The sequence below is a fragment of the Phyllostomus discolor genome, chromosome 7 (genome assembly GCF_004126475.2).
Source record: "Phyllostomus discolor isolate MPI-MPIP mPhyDis1 chromosome 7, mPhyDis1.pri.v3, whole genome shotgun sequence".
NCBI classification, from domain to species: domain Eukaryota; kingdom Metazoa; phylum Chordata; class Mammalia; order Chiroptera; family Phyllostomidae; genus Phyllostomus; species Phyllostomus discolor.
In genome coordinates this window covers 41,832,072-41,843,173 of record NC_040909.2, presented here as the reverse complement: position 1 = coordinate 41,843,173, position 11,102 = coordinate 41,832,072, and the positions used below count along the sequence as shown (strand labels likewise).

At 49.9% G+C, this 11,102-nt stretch overlaps 1 protein-coding gene across 4 annotated transcripts; it reads right to left on the bottom strand.

The window, feature by feature from the left end:
• Nucleotides 1-11,102, bottom strand: CAMK1 (calcium/calmodulin dependent protein kinase I). Of its 4 annotated transcripts, none has more exons than XM_028518164.2 (12): nt 10,857-11,096; nt 8,558-8,672; nt 6,531-6,662; nt 5,246-5,320; nt 4,995-5,133; nt 4,047-4,173; nt 3,880-3,955; nt 3,092-3,204; nt 2,444-2,522; nt 2,261-2,348; nt 377-494; nt 1-268 (listed from the first exon to the last, which is right to left on the bottom strand). In XM_028518164.2, exons 2-12 carry the CDS (start codon nt 8,638-8,640, stop codon nt 186-188), a joined length of 1,113 nt encoding a protein of 370 aa, XP_028373965.1. In that variant the 5' UTR covers nt 8,641-8,672; nt 10,857-11,096; the 3' UTR covers nt 1-185. The 4 variants fall into 4 exon arrangements, with proteins under 4 accessions (XP_028373965.1, XP_035886747.1, XP_035886746.1 ...); XM_036030854.1 differs by lacking the exon at nt 10,857-11,096 and adding an exon at nt 10,563-10,617; XM_036030853.1 differs by having other exon boundaries at nt 1-494; nt 10,857-11,102.

Below are 11,102 nucleotides of genomic sequence, written 5' to 3'. Positions count from 1 at the left end.
TATGGTTTAATCCTCTTCCCTTATTACAAGAAGGAACAATAAATAGAAACATTTGTATGGAAAATGCAGTGGAGGTGTGGTAGGGAACGGGTGGGGCGGGAAGGGTAACCCCAGTTCAAGAGGGAAGGGGAGTAGGCTGCCCCCATCTCTCCCACACAGGGGATTCTGACCCTGGATCCAGAGTCCTAGAGGTGAGGGGGTAGTCTGGGGGACATTTCTGGGCCTGGCTCCACACAGCAGTCTCGACAGCAGCAGCCAGCTGCTGACCCTACATGAGAAGAGAAAACAAACTTAGCTGTGAAAGCAGACCCTCCATTCCAACCTGGTCGCCTCTTTGTGGACCACCCATGCCCTTCCACAGAGCCCTGGTCCTCACCCCCAACTGCTGGTGTCAGCAACTCCCCATGGCTCGAAGTCTGTCCCTGGCCCTCCTGGCTGGTGCCCAGATGTAGCTTCCTCATGTGCCTCACCACAGCTGTGGCATTGAAGGCTTGCTGTGGGGAGAGGGGGAAGAAGGGACTTTTGAAAGAGTGGGAGACCGTGGGGCAGCGTCTGGCAGGGGGATTCTTGCAGTGGTTCCTTCTTTTTTAGGTATTAATGATTAATCCCCTAAAACCACCTGAAATATCTACAAGGCTTTATTAAATGCAGCCATATTATGTATTTGCATATATATGCACATATATAAAGAGTATATATTAACAGATATATAACTTTTTTCAATTTAAAAAGTTTATTTTTTAGAGCAGGAAAGGGAGAGAAACATCAATGTTGCAGAGAAACATAGATTGGTTGCCTCTTGCACACCTCCAGCCAGGCACCTGGCCCACAACCCAGGTGTGTGCCCTGACTGGGAATTGAATTGGCAGCCCTTCAGTTCACAGGCCAGCACTCAATCCACTGGGCCACACCAGCCAGGGCTATGTAGCATTTTATATATAATTAGTCCATATTCACATTATAGCAAACACTTAATATAGCATTGTGTCAGGCATCATTCTAAACACTTTACATACTAATTCATTTAATTTTCACAGAAGTCTTTGAGGTGAGTCCTATTAGTATCACCACTGTCAAAGGAGGAAACAGGCACAGAGAGGTTAAGTAACTTGCTCAGGTTTGTATATTATTCAACATACCCAAGTACATGTCCCTATCCACTCCTCACGTTCACCATATCCAAAACCAAAGTCATCCCCCAAAGATAAGTTTCTGCTCCTGGGATCTCCATCTCAGTGATGGTACCACTGTCCTCCCTATCCCCAACAAAAATTCTGGGCCAGCCCTTGATATCCTTAGCCCAACATCCATCCTATCATCACTTCTTGTCAATTCTACCTCCTAATCGACTCCTAGACCAGTCACTGTTCTCTGTTCCTGTTGCCCCAGCTCTGATCCAGCCTTCACTGTCAGGAGACAGTGCCTGTACCTCTGCCACAGCCTCCTAAGGGGACTCAGCCTTCTCTCTGTGCCTCTTTTGTTGAGAGCCCTTTCTAAAGGGCAAGTTCCTGCTGAAAATCCTGGGGCTCAATCATAAGTCAGGGCCCCAATGCGGCAGTTGAGACCCTGAGCAGCCTGGCCCCTATTTGCATATCCAGCCTGGGCTCCTGCCTCAGCCACTCAGTCCCTATTGCCCCCAAAGCCCTTTCAGTCCAGCCAGGCTTAGCACTAGCACATCCTTGGATGGCTATACTCTCTTGCCTTTGGCCCTTTGTACATTGGTCCCCTCTACCTTAGATATTATTCTGTGCCTGGCTAATTCCTACCCAGCTGCCAGGTCTTTAGGCCCCTTGCAGGACCCTGTGGGTTGGATTTGATGTCTCAAGAATTACACACTTCCCTCTAGATTTCGAGGTCAGGGACTCTCACTGGAATAGAGTAGGTGACAGGGAGCATTGAACAAATGAATGAAAGAGGTTCTTCGGCCCTGGCCTGAGTTGCTTGATGGGCATTGTCCAGCAAAGTGAAAGATTGCTGGTTCGATTCCCAGTCAAGGCACATGCCTGGGTTGGAGGCCAGCTACCCAGTTGGGGGCATGCAAGAGGCAATTAATCAATGTTTTTCTCTCTCTTTCTCTCTCCCTTCCCTTCTCTCTAAAAATAAATAAAATGTTTAAAAAGAAAAAGTTTCTTTAGTAAGCATTCTTGACTGGTTACTGTGTGCCCAACTTGGTGCTAGGTGTTGTGCAAACTAAGGCCTGGTTGGGAGTGGGGAGGAGTTCTGGGTAGGCTGGGACCCAGGACTAAGGACATGGGCTCACCTTCCACTTGCTCTTGGCAAAGTTCTTCTTGATCTGCTCACTCACTGACTGGTGAATATTCTTATCCAGAGCCGTATCTCCTGCAATCCTAGGGTAGGGGTGTGTGGAAGGTTATCTGTGAAGGCAGAGCAGGCTTGGGGGCCTTGGGCCCCACCCCAGTTTGCAGGTCATTGGAGTTCTCACCATGGGTGCTGCAAGGCCTGCTCACAGGTGAACCTCTTTTCTGGATCCTTCTCCATCAAGTGCCGGATGAAGTCTTTGGCTGAGCCCCCAAGACAAAAGCAAAGACAGAAATGCCTGTGGACACCCCCAAAACAGAACCTACCCTCCTCAGGCCTGGCCTGGTATCCAAGCAAGACGAGGCCAGATCTGTCCATGCACCGCCCCACCCCACCTTTTCTCTTCTCTAAGCCCCCCATCCACCCCAGCCTTCCAGCTGTCTCCTTTTTCCCTTAAGAAAAACTTGTTCTTAGAAAAGGTTCTACTCAGTGTATTCACACTGATGTGTAAGTGATTAATAATGGTTTCATAGGTTTGCCTCCTACTAGGAGGCACAAAAGGACAGATGAAAACTTTTATGTGGTGTTTTAGGCATTAGAAAAGTCAATGGGGGAAGTATTTTCAAAAATACTATGTTTGAAGGCAGAATGAATGAATGCCTACAGGTTTCTGAGATCAGGGCCAGGCAGAGGGAAGAACCTGGTGTGGGTGTCTCAGACAGCTTAGTCTGGGGCTGGGGAACTGATTGAAGGAAGGCAGTGAGGAGGCCCCCAAAGCATGAGGAAAGCACTAGAGGCAGGGCCCAGGGGAAGACCACAAAGCCCCAAATACCAGAGTCAGAGATGTCGTCCCAGTAAGGAGAGTCAAACTCGTACTCGGCCTTCAAAATCTGTTCAAAGAGTTTGGCATCATTCTCGTCATAGAAGGGGGGGTAACCGCAGAGCCTGGGCAGGGAGAAACTCATCCTCATTTCCATTTTCAGTGTACACACTGGCTCCGGATGGAGCTTTGGGGCAGTCCCAGGGGTCAGGCAAGACCCACAGGAAAGAGTTTCCCCTTTTACAAAGGGGGCTGGGGAAATCTACCCCTCTCTGCCTGATTCACTCCTGTCCAGCTCCACTTTCTGTTCCTTAACATGTCATCTTGTCTTCCTCGGGGCCTTGCCCTTGCTGTTTAGGTCTGACTCCCTCACTTCATTCAGGATGCCAGTCAAATGTCACCTCCTCAGAGAGGACTTCCCTAACCTTTTCATCTAAAATGGCATCCATTCCCCTCTCTCTACCGTACTTCATTTTTTTACAGTACTTTTTAGCCACTTGACAATATTTTATGGATTTATTTACTCATTTATTTACTTTTCTCTGTCACCTACTTGAGTGTCTGCCTCCTGAGGGCAGAAACTTTATTTTGTTCTCTGCTAAATCCTCAGTGCTTGGTTCAGTGCTTGGTACAGTGCCTGAAACATAGTATCTATTGGATGAAGTAATATTAGTCATTAATTGGTAGATAAAAATGTGGATGGCAAGAAGGAAGAAATAGCAGAGGGGAGGAAGAGAACACAAAGTAGGGGAGAGGAGAAGTCTGGAACTGTACACCCCAGCGGCCAGGCCCCCACTCACAGGATGTAGGCAATGACTCCGATGGACCAGCAGTCCACTGCCTTGCTGTAGGGCTTCTGTGCCAGCACCTCAGGGGCTGTGGAGGAAGAGGACATGGTGGTGACAAATCTGCCCTGCAGCTCCTGGTTCCTCCCCCTCCCATGGCCTAAGCCCAGGTCCTTCCGCACCCACGTATCCCGGGGTCCCACAGGCCGTGGAGAGTACACTGCCAGGGTCCTCCATTTTAGAGAGGCCAAAGTCGGAGATCATGATCTTGGAGTCTTCGTCCAGGCTGTAGTACAGCAGATTCTCTGGCTTAAAGGGCAGGAGGGAGGGGAAGGCGCAGTCAGAGGCTGGCCAAACCTTGTTTCCCCAAGCAACCCTGGGAAACAATGGGACCCCAAAAGCCACTGTGGCTTCACAGATGCTATCTCAGTTGGAAGCACAAGAAACTGAAGGACGTTCTCAAGGAGGTTAAAAGTTCCAGAAAGGACAGGGCTGTGAAGATGTGGGAGGGAATTTTCTGTAAACCTCAGGTGTTTATTGTGAAACCCTAAAGAAATAATTTTGGAACACCTACTGTGTGCCACAACTTGACTAGCGCTTGATTTCATTTCAGCCTTACCACATCCCTACCTTAAGATGAGGAAACGGATGTCTTGAGAGGAAAGTCTATATATAGTGATTTGCCTGAAAACCTCCACTTAGGGAGTAACAGGGTCAGGATTCAAACTCAGTTCTGTCTCACCCCAGATCTGGTCTTCTCCTAGACTGGAATGAGATGTACTACAACATGTGAACCCCATCATAATCTGAGAAGTAGGATTTCAGGGGTTTCTGACTTCATTATGTTTTGCTCTTCCATCCAAGTTTTCTACAAAGTGCAAATGGGACTTTTATTATCAGAAAAAGACACAAGACATTACTTGGATGACATGACAGTAGAGTTCACCTTTGTTTCCATTTGTGTGCCCGAACTGGAGTGGGAGGAGGCAATTTAAGGCTTACAAGGTCCACTTTCCAGATGAGAAGTCAAGGTTCAGAGAGGGGGTGAGAGTTACCCAAGGCCACACAGTGAGGAATGTGCAGCGCCCCCATCCCTGGGTGCCCCAGCTCACCATACCCTCACACCCCACCTTGAGGTCCCGGTGTACGATGCCCAGGTCGTGCAGATACTTGACAGCATCCAGCACCTGGAATATAAGGCGGCTGGCATCCCGCTCCGTGTAGAAGCCTTTTTCCACGATGCGGTCAAACAGCTCCCCTCCTGACACCCTGCAGCAAGGGACAGAGCAGTCTAGCCAAATGAGCAAGAGAAGCAGGGAAGCTAGGGAGGGGGCGACAGGGAGAGGCGTGAGGAAGGGTCAGAGGCAGGCAGGCTGCTCACAGCTGCATGATGAGGTAGAGGTGGCCCCCACTCTCATAGATGTCGTCCAGGGCAACAATGTTGGGGTGCTTGATCCTGAATAGAGAAAGGAGGTGGCTCAGAGCTGAGAACAGTTCAGCTCCCTTGCCACCCTCACCTTGAAGGACCACCATCTGAGAACCTGGGTAGGACACACCAAGGATCTGGATCCCAAAGGCAAAAGCTGATTTACCACAATTGATTACAATGTGTTCGAAGGTGGAGAGCACAGAGGTAAACACTAGACTCTAAATCACTAGACTTGGGTCCAAACCTGCCTCTGCTACATGCTATTTGGGAGCAAGTGTTTCACCTCACAGTGCTGATCAGTATATGATTTAAATTTTCTTCTGTGTTGATAAATCTGTCAGCCTGCACAAGACCAGGCGCTTTATCCTGCTCACCACTGTTACTCCAGCACTTGGGGCAGAGTAGGTGGTCACGAATCATTGAACTGAGTGTGACCTCTCTGAGCCTGTTTCTTCATCTATAATATGAAGCCAATGATAGTATTTCCTTGAAGAGTTGGGGTGAGGATCACATGACATAATAAACAGGTAAGTAAGTAAGATGCTTTATATAGTGCCTGGCATACCATAAATATTAAATAAACCATGACAGTGACTGCCTTTCATGGAAGATGGCTCTGCCATAGACTTGCCATGTGACCCTGGACAAGTCCTTTGCCTTCTCTGAGCCTCAGTTCCCCCACCCCTACCACCAATAGTGGAAAGGATCATTTTGTCCCTGCAGGATGGTTGGAAAGCTCAGGAAAGAGACTGAAAGTGAAGATTCTCTAGTGAGAATCTAGTGAGGCAGCAAGTTTTTTGTTCATATCGGCATGAACAATTCATAGACCAGGTGGTGTTGACTTAGTGGGTCAGCACATAGGCATTTTCGAATTTGCTGTGTGGTTTATTACGTGGGGGAACAAGGCATGTCTAGCAATAACACCAGTTGAGATGGATGGTTTCAAGCCCTGTTCCAAGGATTGACCTTTAGACCTGATTGAACAGATTAAACCTCTGTAAATAAGCAATAACATATCAATGGCATCTGTCATGTTAGCTATTGTGCCAGGCACTTAAAATAAAGTGTTGCTAGTGCTCGCCACAACCGTGACAAGTGGAGATTATTACCCCATTTTATAAATGAGTAATTTGAAGCTCAGAGAGGTTAGATAATTCGCCCAAAGCAGGGGTTGGATGAGGATGGGAAGGGTCAGGGCAGGGTCAACCTGGGCAAGCACAGGCTATGGCTCACGCACTTGTGCAGCACAGCAATCTCATTTTCCATGCTGCCCTCCTTGCCCTCCAGAGCCTTCTTGGCGATGCACTTGATGGCCACCAACTTCTGAGTCCTTTTATCCTCTGCTAGGATTACCTCTGAGAAGGCCCCCCTGCAGGGAGAGGGGATTCATGAGGCAGCGAACTGGGACCCCAACTTCCCTCCAGCCTTTCCTCTTTTCCCCGTGGGTTATGTGACCACCTCAGGACCAAAGATGTGGGATGAGCCTCCCTCCATTACTTATTCATCCTCTAGTGCCAGTTGGAATAGTCTGTGCCCTGGCCACAATAATAGGGTCATGTGATGCAAGCCAGCTTATTTGCACTTTGAAAAGGAGGTGCTCTTTTCTGCTAAGCTGGTAGAATGTATACCTGGGGCTAATGGTAATCATCTTTGCCACCACTCGGGGAGAGCCTGCTTGAGAATGAGGCCAGCATACAGGAAATCAGAGAAATGGTCCAAGACAATTTCCTGATAACATCATGTGAGCCCCTGGATCCAGCCATGCCTGAAGTTTACCCCCTGGGTTTGTTTTTTTTTTAATTACGTGCTTGATTTATTTCTTTTTCTGCTAAAGCCAATTTGATTCATGGCTAATTTAACACACTTTAGAACCTTTAAATACCATCAGTATCACTGGAAACTGTTTAGAAATGCAGAATCTCAGGCCCCACCCCAGAACTACTAAACCAAAATCTGCATTTTACCAAAGTCCTTGAATGATTTGTATGCTCAGTGAGGTTTGAGAAGCAGTGCTTTATAACAGGCTCTTAGAAAGGAGCAAATTAAACTCAGTTGCACTGAAATTCACTGATTAAGGAGGGTTTACTACAGTATTCTTTTATTTTTTTTTAATTTATTTACTTTTAAAGAGAGTGCATAAGAGTCATCGGTTGCCTCTTGCATGCCCCCAACTAGGGACCTGGCCCACAACTCAGGCATGTGCCCTGACTGAGAATCAAACTGGCGACCTTTTGGTTTGCAAGCCGGTGCTCAATCCATTAAGCCACACCAGCCAGGGCTAGAGTATTCTTTCTGTTACTTTTTGGATAAGAGGTCATAAGTCAAAAGCATCTTCCATGGTGAAATCTCAATCATCAGGATAGCTAGTGACTGTATAGCCTCATTGCTGGTTTCTGGTCCTGTCCCTCTTCAGTTTACCTTCCATGCCATGGCCAGACTGTCTTGAATTGCAAGCTTGTGAAAAAGTCTTCAACATATTTCTATGGCCTTGGGATAAAGTCCAGCTTCCACGGCTTGGCTTTCAAGGCCTTGCATGACCTGTTCCCCTTTCTTCCCCAGCTTCTGACTATAAGCTCCACCTGACTCTACCCCTTTCCACACAAATTACACCTCTAAGCTTTTACTTATGCTACTTTTCTGCCTGGAATGTCCTCCTCTTTCTCTGACAAGTGCACTCCTACACATCTTTCAATACCCAGCTCTAATGCCTCCTTCTCCAGAAAGTGTTCCCCCAGGCAGAAGCCACTGCCTTCTCTGGGCTCTACAGAATCCTCATTCCCTTCTTTAATTGGAGTTCAGCATGTACCCTGCTGTCATTTTCTGTGTGTCTGTCTTCCTCACATGTCTGGGATCAACATGAAGGCAAAGACTAGGTTTCAGTTTTTTCTGGACTCCCAGAACTAAGAACAGAGCCTTGGCCAGCCCGTCCCTAGAGGTAGGCCAGAACTCCCAGCTCTTGGCAACAAGTTGAATAAACTGGCTCCTTCACTCTTCCCTACTTCCTTCTTTTCATAGGAACCCAAAGCTGTGGCAAGAGCAGCCCCAGTTCCATCCACTAGCACCAGAAATGAAAAGCCAGTATTGGCCATGGCAAGGCTGCCAAAGGGCCTGGGCTATAGGAAATAGGAAGCAGTGATTAACTGGCCAGAGGAAGCACCACCCTGGACTCAGCCTCCCCAGCTAGCCAAGCCCAAGAGTAAGGACCTTCCCAACCTCACCCCTCAGCTCAGGAACAGCCCCATTCTCTCCTGCCCTGAGACTCACGTTCCCAGAACATCACGGAAGTCGTAAATGTCCCTAATGTCCTCTGCCTGCTTCCAGCTGGGGCCTTCCACTGCCCCAGGCATGGCCCACTGCCCCCTGGCCGTAGCCAGGGCTCCTGGAAAGGGAAATGGAGGGAAAAAACTCAGTAGGGCTAAGACTTCTATGTGGGAACTTACTGGTAGCCCTATTCAGTCATTCAGCCTGCATTTTTTCATTCTTTGATTCATTTACATGACCAAATCATTCAACAAACATTCATTCATTCACCAGTCATTTATTCATTTAGCAAATTCTTATGCCTAGAGGAAAATCCTTCATGGTGGCAGCAAAATTCTTCAACAAAGTCATTCACTCATTCATTCATTTTATTCAGCTTACCTCCCAAATCCAAATACCCCAGGAGACTCTGGCCTCCCAAAGAACAACAGAAAAGACCCCAGAGCAGCTTGTAGAAGCACAAAGCCCAGGAGGATCCCCCCCCCCCCCCCCCCCCCCCCCCCCCCCCCCCGGCCTCCCCCGTCTCCAGAACCAGCAGTGTTCCAGCCCCGCCCCTGGGAATTGCAGGGGTGTCTCCTCTCCCTCCTCCTTCTTCGCACCGCCCAGCCTCTGGAAAATCAGGCTTCCGACAGCCTGGGCTTCCAGCAATATCTCAGCCACGTTTTTAAATAGCTTGTTCTGCACCGTTGCCACGGCAACAGCAGCCGCAGCTGGAGCTCACCAGGATTCCTATTTCCCCCCTCCCACCTGTCTCCCTATCTGGGTCTCAGCAGTCTGAGAACTGGTCCCACCTAGCCCATCCCCTCTTGATCAGAGTCAGAGTTCACCTTACTCTGCTGAGACCTCTGTAGGAGAGGGTGGGAGTGCTTTCTCCATTTATCAGATGGTGGGTGAATGGGGAGACAGAGGCTGGCGATGAGCAGGAGCTGTGTCTAGAGTTTCCCGAATGACCCCTCGCTGGGGCCCCAACAAAGTTTGCTAAGAGCAAAAGCCTTAGAGGGCTACTTCCTGTATTGGAAAGACTGCCCTCCGCTGGTCCTAATGTGCAGCCCTAGTGGGGCCCATTCAGAGAACACAGCCTCACAACCCCATCCCAGGCCCACAAAGGATGAGGTTAAAACAGAGCCCAGCATGCTGTGTGACTTGAGGGAAGGCACTTTCCTTCTGTCTTTCCCTTGCAGGAGAATGTGGGGAAGGTGCCCTGACTAGAGTTCCTGATGTGAGATCCCTCTCCTCTGATGGGACCTCCTTTCCATCGGGGCCTGGCCAGGTTTGCAGCAGTGGCAGGCCATGGTGGGACCTCAGCACCAGCCACCTCTTCAGGAAATTAGACTTGATGGTAAACTCTAGAGGCAGAATTTTCAAATGTTATGCCAGAGGCCTGGCGTATACAACCTTCATAGTTCCATACCACCCAGACACACCACCTCAAGCCCCACCCACACCTCTGAGCGCCAACACTTGCCCCCAGATCCAGCACCCTCCATACCCAGAACCCTTGACATTCGATAATATAGGTACACCCAGACATCAGCACATATGTCCAAACACATGATTCCCCAGACAGCCTCACAACTAAATATCCCTCCCACAGATCCCTCTTACACCCTGAAGCACACATCTGTGTATATACCTAGACCAGATGACACCCAGAAACACACACATACCCCTCACCTGTATACCAGACATCCCGGATTCACTCATACTCTTCACCCTCCAGTTCCTATACACCCTAGAAGCTCCTACAGTCCAAACGAAACCCCAACAAATTACACACCTTACTTCAAACATCCTCAGTACACAATCATATACCACCCCCTGTACTACCTTTTGAGCCAGATACCAGCATGCACAGCACCTGGACACATATCTGCAACAAAAACACTGATTCCCAGACATCCCCACCCATAAGGATACACTTACACACCAGCACACCAGAACTCTGCATATGATCCGCACGCCTGTGCTAACATTAGCACACCCCAACCCGGTCACGACACATCTCTACCTTCAGATGCCCAGTCCTTCCACATTCGGGCCCAGCTGCTTGCACGGGCACGCACACACACACAGCCCTCCCCACCTTCCTCTATTCATCCAGTCACTTCCCCACCAGCCCTCCTGGCACCTGCTGAGTCTGGGGCAGAGGCCAGGGGAAAAGGCCCACCCAGCCCTGCCCATCCAGAGTCCAGCCCGCCCTAGCACTCCCTCTCATCCTTGGGGGAGGGCATCCAGCGGCTGCGGGGTCCGGCCGCCCTCCCAGACGTCCAAGGGCGAAGGCGGGACGGTCCCGCGGCTGTACCTGCGGCTGCCCCGCCGCGGGGGCCGGTTGGGAGGCCGGAGGTGGCTGACACTGAGATCCCGCCACGGTCCGCCGCCCGCCGCTGAGCGCCTGGCCCGCCCGACTGCTCTCTCGCTGGGGCTCGGCTCGGGCTCAGCTGGCTCCCTCCGCCCGCCCGCGGCTCTGATGTCAGGAGAGGAGGAGCCTGAGGCGGAGGGACGGGGGACGGGGACGGGGAGGTGAAACTCAGCTCCCCGGCTGGGGAAG

What these genes read in the sequence shown, in the direction of transcription:
- CAMK1 (XM_036030852.1), bottom strand. Translation starts at nt 10,587, where the DNA reads ATGTGGAAGGACTGGGCATCTGAAG. An exon ending in TTCCGTGATGTTCTGGGAAC is followed by an intron (nt 6,663 to 8,557) that starts GTGAGTCTCAGG and finishes CTCTCCCTGCAG; the next exon opens with GGGGGCCTTCTCAGAGGTAA. An exon ending in GGACGACATCTCTGACTCTG is followed by an intron (nt 2,523 to 3,091) that starts GTATTTGGGGCT and finishes TTGGGGGCTCAG; the next exon opens with CCAAAGACTTCATCCGGCAC.